This window comes from Canis lupus, chromosome 25, assembly GCF_003254725.2.
Source record: "Canis lupus dingo isolate Sandy chromosome 25, ASM325472v2, whole genome shotgun sequence".
In the NCBI taxonomy this organism is placed as follows: Eukaryota; Metazoa; Chordata; class Mammalia; order Carnivora; family Canidae; genus Canis; species Canis lupus.
The window spans coordinates 36,934,827-36,948,896 of NC_064267.1; the positions used below are offsets into that span (position 1 = coordinate 36,934,827).

Below are 14,070 nucleotides of genomic sequence, written 5' to 3' on the forward strand. Positions count from 1 at the left end.
TTCCTCTTCTCCCCCAGACCCTGGAAACCACCATTCTACTTTCTGTTTCTATGAATGTCACTACTCTAGATACCTTCTATGAGTGGAATTATACAGTATTTGTCTTTTTGTGACTGGCTTATTTTACTTAGCATAATGACCTCAAGATTCATCCTCAAGATGAGCATGTGTCAGAATTGCCTTCCTTCCTTTTTTTTTTTTTTTTTTAAGATTCATTTATTTATTTGAGAGAGAAAGAGCATGGGGGGCGGGGTAGAGGAAGAGGGAGGGGAAAATCTCAAGTAGATTCAGAGCTGAGGGTGGAGTCTGACTCTGGGGATAAGTCTCCCAACCTACAGGAAATCTTCACCAGAGATGAAACCAAGACAGGGTTGCTCAACCAGCTAGGCCACTAAGTGCCCCAGAATTGCCTTCCTTTTTAAGGAAGCACTGTATCGATATATCCCACTTTTAATAGCCCATTATATGGATATACTACTTTTTGTTTACCTATTTATACATCAATGAATATTTGGGGCTACCTCTACCTTTTGACAATTGTGCATAATTCTGCCATGAATATATATAAAGTGTTATGTCCTACCTTTCACTTTCCATTATAATATCTATGTATATGCATAAATTTTTCTAGGTAGTCTTCATAATAATCTTTTCTTCTCTGTTTTAACAGCAACTAAAGTTCTTCAAGCCCACATACTTATGCGATTTTTTATAGTTGGATATTTGATGTTTGATATTTTTAATTTTTCCCTAAATGCTAAGATAAGAATTTTGTACCTATAATATTCCCTGCATATTTTAGCTTATTTTCTTAGAATAGATTCCTAAGAAGTGAAATTGCTGGGTCAAAAGTTATGAACATTTTATGACTTAAAAGACAAAAGATAGAAACCCAAATTGGTTGATAAAAGAATTGTATCTGTTTGTATAGCTACTATTAGCATGAATAGTACATTAATTTGCATTTCATTGTATATACATCAGCTTTATTTTTTTTACATTAAGAAATTTAAAAAGAGGATGAAAAATTGATAAATGAATTCAGTAAGGTTGCACGATACAAAATCAATGTACAGGGGACCTGGGTGGCTCAGTGGCTGAGCATCTGCCTTCAGCTCAGGTTGTGATCCCAGGATCCTGGGATTGGTTCTGTATCAGGCTCCCCGGAGGGAGCCTACTTATCCCTCTGCCTGTGTCTCTGCCTCTCTCTGTGGGCCTCTCATGAATAAATAAATAAAATCTTTAAAAAAAACAATTAAAAAAAACAAAATCAATGTACAGAAATTCATTGCATTTCTACATGCTAATAATGAAGCAGCAGAAGGAGAAATTAAGAAAATAGTTCCATTTACCTACATTGCACCAAAAATAATAATATGTCTAGGAATAATCTCAACCAAAGAAGTGAAAGACCTGTATTTTGAAAACTGTAAAACACTGATGGAAGAAATTGAAGACAGCACAAAGAAACAGAAATCCCCAGTTGAGGATTGGAAAAACAAATATTCTTAAAATGTCTATACTACACTAAGCAATCTGCACATTTAATGCAATCCCTATCAAAATACCAACAGCATTTTTCACAGAGCTAGAACAAATAATCCTAAAATTTGTATGAAAAAAGACCCCAAATAGCCAAAGTAAACTTGAAACAGAAAAAAAAAAAAAAAACTGGAAGTATCACAATTCCAGACTTCAAGTTATATTACAAACCTGTAGTAATCAAAAGAGTGTGGTACTGGCACAAAAGTAGATGCATAGATCTATAGGACAAAAGAGTGTCTATAAATAAGTCCACAATTATATGGTCAATTAATCTCTGACAAAGGAGGCAAGAACTATGCTATGGGAAAAAGACAGTCTCTTCAACAAATGGTGGTGGGAAAACTGGAGAGCTATGTGCAAAAGAATGAAACTGGACCATTTTCTTATACCATACACAAAAATACACTCAAAATGGGTTAAGTGGGGGATCACTTGGCTCAGCGGTTTGGGGCCTGCCTTCCGCCCAGGGTGTGATCCTGGAGTTCTGGGATGGAGTCCCACATCGGGCTCCCTGCATGGAGCCTGCTTCTCCTCTGTCTGTGTCTCTGCCTCTCTCTCTCTCTGTGTCTCTCATGAATAAATAAATTTTAAAAAATGGGTTAAGGACCTAAATGTGAGACCTGAAATCATAAAAATCCTAGAAGAGAGCCCAGACAGTAAATTTTCAGACATTGTTCATAGTAACATCCTTCTAGATATATCTCTTGAGGCAAGGGAAACAAAAGCAAAATACACTATTAGGATTACATCAAAATAAAAAAGCTTCTGCCAAGTAAAATAAAACAATCAACAAGACTAAAAGTTAACAGCCTGAATGAGAGAAGATATTTGCAAATGGCATATCTAATAAAGGGTTAGTATTCAAAATATAGAAAGAACTTATAAAAAAAACAAATAATTCAATTAAAAAATGGACAGAAGACATGAACAGACATTTTTTTCCAAAAAAGACAGCCAGATGGCCAACAGACACATGAAAAGATGCTCAACATCACTGACTATCAGGGGAATGCAAATCAAAACCACAAAGATATCACCTCATACCTGTCAGCATGGGTAAAAAAACCCTCAAGAAAGTGTTGGTGTAGAGAAAAATGAACCTTCATGCACTGTTGATGGGAATACAAAGTGTTGCACCCACTGTGGAAAACAGTATGGAGTTTCCTAAAAAAGTAAAAATAGACCTACTCTGCTATTCAGTAATTGCACTGCTGGGTATTTTCCCAAAGAATATGAAAACACTAATTCAAAAACACTAATTCACCAACAAGGAGAACCACAAGTGGGCTTGTGACACAACGGGCAAAGCCAAGAGGAGCAACCCAGCGTCTTTGGGTGGGGGCGCATTGCAGGCATCAGAAGGGGGTGAGAAGTGGCTGCTGCAGAAGTCCAAGGTGGAGCAGAGTGGCCCAGCCTCTTTTGGTCTTTATGACAAGAGGAGACATGGACACTGGAATCCTATATATATGGACCCCTATATATAGGGATATATATATATATCCCTATGTTTATTGCAGCATTATTTACAATAGCCAAACCATGGAAGTGGTTTAGCCCAAGTGTTCATCGACAGATGAATAGACAAAGAAAAGATGGTATATATATATATATATATATATATATATATATATATATATATGCAATGAAATTGAATATTATTCAGCCATAATAAATGAAATCTTGCCATCTGCAACAACATGAATGGATCTAGAGAGTAAAATGCTAAGAGAAATAAGCCAGCCAGGGAAAGACAAATGCCATATGATTTTACTCATATGTGGAATTTAAGAAGTAAAACAAATGCACAAAGGGAGGAAAAAAGAGACAAACAAAAAAAAATAGACTCTTAACTATAGAGAACAAACTGATGGCTACCAAAGGGTAGGTGAGTAAGGGAATGGTTGAAATAGGTGAAGGGGATTAAGAGTACACTTATCTCGATCAACACTAAGTACTATATGGAACTGTTGAATCACTATATTGTACACTTGAAACTAATGTAACACTATATGTTATCTACACTGGAATTAATATTTAAAAAATTAAACAAGAGGAAGATAAAAGCTCATTCCTATTTAATAGACAACACTCTGAATATTAACAGTGATGAGCATTTGTGAGAACAGCCCAGACTTGGCTAGCCTGTGAGTACTAATATAAATACAAATATATACATGTATTAGAAACATACCTTACATAATAGATGCTCAAAAATGATAACTATTATTATTATTATTGCTGTTGTTTCTATTAGTGCACAAAGTATGATGATTTTTAACCTGTACCTGCTTTCTCAGGCCCTCAGCTTTCATAAGCCATGGCTTTCCAGTTACGTGGGGCATCCCCAGTTTTTTGGGAAAAAAACTCAGAACAGTTTTTTCTTCACTGTGGAGGTGCTCCAACCAAGCCCTCTGCTGCTGGTGTTCACTATTAGTCATAGCTTTGCTTTGCTGGTAGCTTTCCTAAGCCCTCAGTGTACCAGAATTGCACTTAGGGTAGACATCATGGTTGCAGAAGTGTCCCCTGGGTTTCATGTAGGACACTACCTTATGCCTGGAGTCTTGTAAATGTCTAATAAAGACATTGAATAAATATGTCTCCTCCATTTTTTGGCCCCAACCCTCTCTCTTCATAAAGACTCAGGCCACGGCATGTGTGAGGGGGTAGTATGCTATGCTCCCTATAGTAGGCAGAACAATGCCCCCAGAGATGTCTACATTCAAATCCTGGAACCTGTGAATGTGTTGCCTTATGTGGTAAAGAGCCTTTGTTGGATGTGACTAAGTTCAGGATATTTAGATGGAGATGATTTTGGATTATCTGGATGGGCTCAATGCAATTACTTGAGTTCTTGTAAGTGAAGGAAATAGACCGGAAGCTAAGAATGAGGGAGCTAGAGAATATGTGTTAAATGAGTTAGCGCCTTGCTGCTGACTCGAAGGTGGAAGGGAGCTGCAAGCCAAGAAATACAGGTCTCTTCTAGAAGCTAAAAAAAAAAAAAAGGCAAGGAAACAGATTCTCTCCTAGAGCCTCTAGAAGAATTGCAGTTCTGCCAACACCTTGATTTTTTGCCAATACAACCTATTTTGGATTCTGACCTCCAGATCTCTAAGATAATAAATTTGTATTATTTTAAGCCATTAAATTTGTTACACAGAAATAAGAAACTCATATGCTCCCTTAATTTCCTTGCCTCTTCCCCTTATTTCTCTTTCCAGGTTTCTTTTAAAACTCCTTTTTTGGCCAAAAGTAAAAGTCTCCAAGTTGTTCAAAACAATTAGGAGGGGCCATAAGTTGGAAACCTCTACTGCTGCTCTTGATCTTTGGTGAATTGTTTATGTCCTTTGCCCCACTAATGATTCTTAATCTCAGAAAAATAAAGAACTGTAGTGGTACTCCAAGAACCTAACGATGAGCCACACTCTCTCCTGTAGCCATTAATTCAGTCGTTCATACAAGAAGTATTTACTGGAGGCTACTATGTTCCAGGCAATCAGCTAGCATTGAGATGCAAAGATGCAGCACAATCTATGCCTTACAGAGGACATAGAGATTGGATTTTTATGATTTGAGAACAACATGCATAGATTTATTTTTGATTTTGTTTTTTCTTGCTTTTGGTCTGGTGGATGTTTTAAGATTTGTTTCTTCTGGGAAAGCAACTGGAGTACATTGGAGTCCCTTCGACTAAATAGCAAGGGACAGGAACTGTACTCTGGCTTCATTCTCTCTTCCAATTTATATTCAGACCTATGCAAGAGTTAATGAATTCAATGATAGATAAGCACAGATGAAAAACAGCCCAGCCCAGTCCATCTTTGGTTGAATAATTTCCCCCTCTCTTTATCCTCTCCAGTCCTGCTTTCCTGCCTCTGACGCAGGGAACTAAGGCTCTGAAAGAAACCTGTTGGAAGTTCCAATTAAATCATTGTGGACAAAGGGCACACATGACATCCTCAGATAACAGGTGGCAATAAATCCATCAGCACAACCACTCAGAGAACAGAGTCCCTGCTATACCGCTAACAGCTGCCAATATCTGAGTACCTCACACAAGATGGGCTCTAAGGTAAGATGTTTCTTTCCCTGGACACATTTAATCCTTCCTTATAATTTGTGTCTCTTAACAGAGAATTTTGACTCTACGGTAAAGTTTGGTTGGCAAATTCTTGGTTTGGTTTTGTTTCATTTGGTTGTGGTTTTTGATCTGTCTTTATCGTACTTACCCATTTTACATCTTCTAGTTGTCTATTGCCTTTTTTTTTCATCTCTTATTTTCTTCCTTATGTATCCTAGGTAAATTTGCATTTAGAAACACCTTATTTATATAGAGAATTAAAAGATCTTAAATCACTGCATGCATTTTTCTGGTTAAAAGTTAAAACTCTGGGATTTTGGTTCGGTGGGGACCACTTGGTCACTTACAACTGTAGTGTGGATGATGTTTCTCTCCTAGCTCTGGTCTTAGAATAGAACAGAGTAACTCAGGGCTTAGGACACTCCCAACAAGGCTCACTATTGAACTCCAGTGATAATCATTTAAAATTATTTACTACGTGTATTAAAATAGTTAATTAAAGAATATTTAGAAATTACAGAAAAGCAAAAAGAAAATAATTTAAGTCAGTGATTATAATAGCTGATACTTGAGTGTATATTTTTTTAGCCTTTTAAAGTATACACATAATTTTTTTATGTGATTGAGGTCAAGCTGCAAAAACAGTTTAATACCCTTTTTTACCTTAATATTTTATTTGGTATTTCTAAGACATTGAAATTATTTTTAAAAATTGATTTTAAGAGCTGTTTATATTCCACCACTAAAATGTTTGCTTTTTTTCACTAATATAAATAATTCAGCAATTCATAATTTTAAACATAAATCTTTGGCCATATTTCTGAACTTTTCCTTAAGATATGTTCTTAGAAGTAGAGTTATTGAATCAAAGGTTACATAAATTTTAGAACCTAGGCATTTCATGACAGTAATATATTTTAAAATATATATGATTAGTATTGTTGATACCACAACAGAAGCCAAAACAGAAATAGTCTTCCCTGAAACTATTACCTGAAGGTTTTTTTTTAAAAGACCTTATGTATTTATTCATGAGAGACACAAGAAAGGCAGAGACACAGACAGGAGAAGCAGGCTCCTCACGGGGAGCCTGATGTGCAGGGGCTTGACCCCTGGACCCGGGATCATGCCCTGAGCCGAAGGCAAACACTCAACCGCTGAGCCACCCAGGCATCCCCATTACCTGAAGTTTAACAGAATACTGTGACTTAATGACATGAAATCCTAAGTAGAGAACTAATTACGATAGTATTTCATTTACACACAGTAACACACCTTCCTGAGCAGGGATTTATGGTTCAGACAACAGAGAAGTGTTTTAAGTACCACGGAACAAGAGAAGGTGGTGGAACATAATCCTGCAAGTTAAAAAGCTTGGAGTCTCATTCCAGTCTGATACTAATTGTATGAAACAGCTCTTCTAGCTTCTGAGTCTCAGATTTCTCATCTGTGAACTGACAGTGTTGGTCTAGCCCAAAGTTTCTCTGTGGGCAGCACAAGTAACACTTGTGGCACATGACATGTTTGGGGGTGATACAGACCATATAGGCTATAATTTTGGGTTGGTGCATGCACACAAACCATAATTTGTTTGGTATGGCACATTTATTTTTTAAAACAACAGTATTTTGGTTTTTAAAAAGAATGGATTTAGAGGAAAGGTTGAACAAGTAATAATAATACAAGTAGGCCTCAGATATCTACAAAAACCATTGAAATGATAGGCATTTGAGACACAGAGCTAGGTGAACAGGGCTAGAATCTGCTTAGAATTCCAGATACAAAAAGCTGGTAAGCAGTGCTTTCTTAGAAGGCAATCTGAGAACCAGGTGGAATTATTGAGATGTATAAGAAGTGAGCAGAGACACAGGCATAGAAATGGTTCAACACCATCCTAGTATTTGCAACTACTTGTACCTTTCACTTTAATAGTGAGTTTCTTTTGTCCCAGCAGGATTTCTCCTTTCTTCTATAAAGGCTGCAGAAGACCTATAGCTGTAACAGGACCTTTCATAAGAAACTGGAGAAGACGCCCCCACCCCAGCTGTCACCATGCTCAGGAGGTTTTTGGACACTCCTCAGCACTTGCTAAAGGAGGGGAGAAAGTCACGGAAGCTGGTACTGGTGGTGGTGTTTGTTGCTCTGCTCCTGGACAACATGCTGCTAACTGTAGTGGGTATGTTTGAGTGTCTTTGTATCAATTCATAATTAATAAATTATAATTAATTTGGGTTAATTTGCTCTGGGCCCCAGCAGGCAACAAACACTTTGCTAAAACTCAGCAGTAAGTGGACTTGAGAATTTCTGTTTTTATGCTTAGAAAACTCAAAATAGAAAATGAGGTTCAGAAATGTTATGTGACTTGCCTTAGGTGCCAAGTTGGGGTTCAAGTCCTGTCCAACTGACCCCAGGGCTGGAGCTTCTTGCACTATACTTTCTTGCTTCTACCATTTTCATGCTGTCATCTCTGTATTAGAGCTGAAACAGTAAGACAGAGCCTACCTTCTTTGCCCTCGGCTGTGGAAGTAAACATCTGATGACTTGAAATTTCCCCTATTCTGTATGTGTGTCTAAGAAAAATTATGAAAACTCTGTGAGTATTGATTTGTGATTACAACTAAATGTTAGCAAGTAGCTGATTGGCCAATACAGAATTTTGGAGAATGAGGATCAATTGTATACAGGTTGGAATTTGGGCAATCTTTTGTGTTTTTTTTTTTATTTAAATTCAACTTACTAATATATTGGCACAGTCTTTTAATAGACTTCAAATCATGTCACTTAGACACTTTCCTTGAGCATGAATATAAAGCTCAAAGTAATCCCCCTGAACCAATTAGTGTTAAAAAGTATCCTTAGTTCTTATCACTTGTTCTTCTTGATTTTCAGTGCCCATCGTACCCAACTTCCTATATGCCACAGAGTTCAAAGAAATCAATGCTCCTCTGTACCTTGGCCCCACCACAATTTCTCAGCATGTCCTTACTTCTGCCTTTTCCACCATCTTCTCCTTCTTTGATAACAACACCATGACTGTTGAAGAAAGTGCACCCAGTGGCACAACATGGACAGATGACAATTCTGGCACCATCCCCCCTCCAGTCACTGCAGCCATCCCAGTACAACAAAACAACTGCTTCCAAGGCACAAAGTTCTTGGAGGAAGAGAACGTACGGGTTGGTGTTCTGTTTGCTTCAAAGGCTCTGATGCAACTTCTGGTCAACCCGTTTGTGGGACCTCTCACCAACAGGTATTTCAATGGGTGCAATGTTCTATATGATACTGGCTCAGGAATAAGAGAATGATGGGCTAAGGTATCATAAAAGTAGTTATAAGGGAAAACTCATTGTCTCCAGGGAAATCAGCTGTTTGGAAAGCTGGTTGCCCAAAAGATAACATGATATTGATGAAATGCCATGGGCTTCAAATTTTCTTAGTAGTATAATGACTATTGAGGATCCCCCACCCCACCAAAAAAAAAAAAAAAAACAAACAAACAAACCAGTGATCAGAAGTACACTGCTGATGTTATTTCAGTACTCTGGAACATGGCTTGAAGGCAGGACTACTGCAATCTAGAGCAATGGCTTATTAGCAGTGTTTGAGATTATCCTGATGTTTCAAAGGGATATGCACTCTGACTAGGCCATCCTTTCTGGAAATGAGGATTTTGACCCTGGTCTATGGGTAAATATGCATGTTTGTTTATTTACTTATACACATTAATGTTGTCATATCCCATCTGCACACTTGCATTCAGAAATATGTTTTTATCATGTACTCAAATAACTGCATTTCTGCTCAGAATTACATGAAAAAAATATAGTCTCAGTATATGCATGCCTATTGGGAGTGTATCCTTTTTCTTTTTAATTCTCTTTTAGGATTGGATATCATATCCCCATGTTTGCTGGCTTTGTTATCCTCTTTCTCTCCACAGTTAGTAAGTAATTTGCTTCCTCTTTTATTTCTCTCACTGATTACCTTTGATTTTATCACATGCACTACAGTGAAGAGAGTAGGGTCAAATTAGCTAATTAGACATTTGACTAAATGGCCTATGACACTGATTTAAATGGTTTGCAGTTTGGGATATGGGCATTAGAACACTAATGGCAAATCAGTCTAGTTGGAATTTGTATATTCTGCTGTAGAAGAACAGCTACTTTACTTCCTTCAGCTGGGGAAAATTGTAAAAGCTGTCTTAATAGATATGACTCTGTGTGTGTGTGTGTGTGTGTGTGTGTGTGTGTGTCAGTAGTCCCTTGAATGAGGTTAGTACAAACATCCCATCTTTGGGAAGAAGTTTTATTATTTTGATACACAGAGGTAAAGAGCCACCAACAAAGAATCTAAATTGGACAATAGCAACTGGATAATACCAAAAAGTCTACTGCCTTCAAGTAAGGACATTAAAGGTTATAGCTTAGATAGAGAAATAAATTTGCTTAAAAAAAAAAAAAAACAAGAAAGAGAAAGACAGTCTATCCAGTATCAGATAAATGTCCTAATAAAACGCAGATGTAATAACAACAGTAAGTAAACATATTGTTTGGAAATTGACACTGAGAATTAAAATAAGAGGGAATGATGTGTGGGGGTTAGAGGTTAATTGAAGGAGAAGGCCGCATCTGGAGCCATTAGTGGCTCCCTGATGCCTCTGCTGACTCTGCTCCCAATAACATACCTCCTGCTTTTCTTATCTTTTCATTACTTTTCTGCTTTTTCTATTCCTCCTCCTCAAGTTTTCTTTGCTTTCAGTGTACAGCTTTGACTCTTATCAACCAATGCTTAACAGGAATCCATTGCATTCAGGGCTGGAAAGAGCAGAAGCTCGATGTGTAAAGTTCTGAGAACTGCAGCTTACTTGTGAAAATTCTAGGTAAATCAAAGAAAATGAGGCAATTCAAGTTAGAAATGCTCACTGAAATTCTAAAATCTCAGCGCATGCCAAACAGTAAATTAAAAACTAATAGGATTCTCCATTTCATCAAAGAGACTCGAATTCTCTCTAAAAAACTTTATGAGGCACGCATACATCTTGATGGCAAAAGTCACTGGGGAAAGATAAAGAATGAAATGACTTGGTTCCAGCCTAGGAGTTTATGATACTTGCCAGGGGAGATATAACAAACACCCTGCAAAATAAGTTAATGCTAGAGTATCCCAAACTCTTTAGCTTGAAGTCCTTGCTTAAGTCTATGCAATTACATTATTTCTGCACCATAACCAGTGTCACTATACTGAGTTGGCCTAATTCTAACAGATGTATGGTCTTTAGGGAATCTTATGTGGCATGTCTTTAAGATTTTTAAAATACTAAAAAGGGGCAGCTCAGGTGGCTCAGCGGTTTAGCGCCACCTTCAGCCCAGGGCGTGATCCTAGAGACCCGGGATTGAGTCCCACATCGGGCTCCCTGCTTGGAGCCTGCTTCTCCCTCTGACTGTGTCTCTGCCTCTCTCTCTCTCTCTCTCTCTCTCTCTCTCTCTCTTTCTCTCTCTCTGTCTCTAATGAAAAAATAAATTAAATATTTAAAAAAAGAAAAAGAAGTTGATGTCCATTACTACCCTTAAGGGTCCCCAGCTGAGAGCCATAAGTAATGTAATTAAGAGCAAAATGATAACCAACGTTAGGGGGTAAAGTGAAAAAGAAATTGTTTTGGTTTTCCTAAATAGGGTGACCAGCCATCCTACTCTGGAATTCAGGGACCTCCCAGAATGCAAAGTCCTTGGCAAACTGAGACAGTTGGTCACACTATTCTCAAAGGACATAGAAATAGGGGCACCTAGGTGGCTCAGTCAGTTAAGCAACTATATTTGCCTCAGGCCATGTTCCCAGGGTCCTGAGATCAAGTCCTGGGTTGGGGTCCCTGCTCAGGCAGGAATCTGCTTGTCCCTCTGCCTGCTGCTCCCTCTGCTTGTGTTCTCTCCCTCTCTCTGTCAAATAAATAAGTAAAATATTTAAAAGACATTTAAAAAAAAAAAGGACATAGGAATAGCTAACCTTGAACAGACTGGAAATCAGAAGTCCTAGGAGAAAGCACTGGAAGCTCAGCAGAGAGAGACCAAGCATGTGCATGTTTGGGAGACAGTGTGATCATGTCAGGAAGTAATGGGAGAAGATTATAAGACATCAAACAACCAAATACATCTGTAATGAAAGGGCAAAGGGATTCAAATTCTGCTGATTCAGATACTTTGGGAGGAATTCTTCTTTCTTTCAAGGGCATTGTCCTGAAATGGAGATGAGACATGTCTGGATTTACCAAGCTTACCACCAATGCCCTATAATTTAGTTTTTGATAACATATTCCTGTTTGGTACTTAGTCTTGTGTATGCTAGTCTTAGAGTAGATGGAACCTCTTAAAGAGCATGAACTGAATATTCTCTTTATTTCACATCTTCTAGTATAGTTCCATGTTTGATATTACTTGCTACATACTCACTGATCTGATTTAGCTAAAATATTTTCCAGTATAAGATAAGAGGAAATATCTGATTGGATCTCAAGATACTGTTTTCTACCCAATGCCTATGGTCCTTCAATTACATATAGTTTTTGTTCCCTCACTGTAGATGACCCAATGAAGCCCAACAATGGCAAAGGTCAAATCGGAGTGTTGAATATGAAGAATTGAGAAGTAGGGTCTAAGGGCATTGTACTTTTCAGACAGCCATGATTCCAGTGGACAGGATGTTGTGAGCTTTGGGCAGGAAATGTGAAAATCCAGACTTCCATCCACTGGAAGTGATGAATTGGTTTATGCTTCTGTGGTTTCTCTGTCTTCACGTCAATTAAAATGCAATCCTGATTAAGGTGTGAGAGATTAGAAAGACAACTCCAAAAACAGGAAGCAGTGATCATGCTTTATTAAAACATATGTATGGTGGCTCATATCTACAATATCATGGGCATATTTTCTGGTGGAAAGGGAATAAAGACAGTTTGCTAACTGGAGCATTCTTACTATTCTCTATACACAGTGTTTGCTTTTTCTGGTACCTATACCCTACTGTTTGTGGCCCGAACCCTTCAAGGCATTGGATCCTCATTTTCATCTGTTGCAGGTAATGCTGACATCTTGCGTGCACACACACACACACACACACACACACACACACGTGCACACACACACATCTCTTACCATATCTTACTACCCTCTAAGATTTGTATGAATAAATAGGAAAGTATTCTGGTAGGCAGAAATTATGATTCAAAAACAAGATAATTATAGAGTTGTCATCAGTGTTCTAAATCCCTAAGCCTGACATAACTTCCTCTGATAATATTTAGATATAGCCAGCTAAGGTCAAACCAAGCCCAAGGTAAAACCAAAAAGTAAGCCCAGCTTTTATTTAATGCCCTTCTATGACCTTTTCTCTTCCTCCTCCTTAACATTTTATAAGAAGAATAATGCTAATACTACCAGTAACACTATTACATTTTGCAAAGTATCATCAAAAACAATATTTAATGTAATCCTATAAAAGTAGCTATTCTATGCCATTTTACACATGAGTAAATGACATGAGAGCCCAGCCCATACTGTCTTCTACATGTCTTCTGTACTTTCTTCTTCATTGGGCACCTCCATTGAATGGAATAGTGTTCTGTGTTTATAGAATTTCCTTTGACTTACTCCATATCCATTCATTTGGGGAAATGTGCTAGGAAATACAATGAAATGCTATAACAATGGACAGTGGTATTTTGTATTACCCTTGCCAAGGACCTTTGCAGTTCCGACAATATTGCGAACAGGAGTGAGCAATATGGGTGTTGTGGGGGCAGCCCGGGTGGCTCAGTGGTTTAGTACCACCTTTGGCCCAGGGCGTGATCCTGGAGACCCGGGATTGAGTCTCACATCGGGCTCCTTGCATGGAGCCTGCTTCTCCCTCTGCCTGTGTCTCTGCCTCTCTCTGTCTGTGTCTCTCATAAATAAATAAATAAATAAATCTTTTTAAAAAATGGGTGTTGGGGGGTCCAGTATTTGTAAAATACTATGGGTTAAGTTTTACAAAATCCTTCAAACTGCAACTGTATCTAAGATGATCCCTGAAGACATAATAGGGATGGTGGACTAAGGACTAGCAGATCAAGGATTCAGTGAGAGAGGCAGACAGAAGTCTCCTATATGCTAACTCCATACTCTCCTTTCAGGTCTTGGGATGCTGGCAAGTGTCTACACTGATGACTATGAGAGAGGGCGTGCCATGGGAATCGCCTTGGGGGGCCTGGCTTTGGGAGTCCTGGGTAAGTGGCACCTGGCTGCAAATCTAGGTTCAGACACTGCATATTCTTCGAAGATGGCTCCAGGAGGCAAGTGTCCCTAAGGTTCATGGAAGGTAGTATTTTCTTTCCTTTTCTGTCCAATCATGTTTTGAGTCCTTCTGAAATTTTTTTCCAGGAAAGAAAAAATCTCTTTCCCCTTAAGAAGCAAATAGCC

The 14,070-nt window shown here is 38.2% G+C and overlaps 1 protein-coding gene across 4 annotated transcripts in view; it reads left to right on the forward strand.

The window, feature by feature from the left end:
• SLC18A1 (solute carrier family 18 member A1) overlaps window positions 1–14,070 on the forward strand; it is a 45,096-nt gene that overhangs the window by 14,394 nt on the left and 16,632 nt on the right. For all 4 annotated transcript variants that reach the window (XM_025463203.3, XM_025463204.3, XM_025463202.3 and 1 more), the window contains 6 exons: window positions 5,402–5,614; window positions 7,578–7,799; window positions 8,513–8,873; window positions 9,508–9,566; window positions 12,608–12,691; window positions 13,785–13,877. In XM_025463203.3, the coding sequence (XP_025318988.1) occupies window positions 7,676–7,799; window positions 8,513–8,873; window positions 9,508–9,566; window positions 12,608–12,691; window positions 13,785–13,877 (721 nt within the window). In that variant the 5' untranslated portion in view covers window positions 5,402–5,614; window positions 7,578–7,675. The remainder of the gene's footprint in view (window positions 1–5,401; window positions 5,615–7,577; window positions 7,800–8,512; window positions 8,874–9,507; window positions 9,567–12,607; window positions 12,692–13,784; window positions 13,878–14,070) is intronic.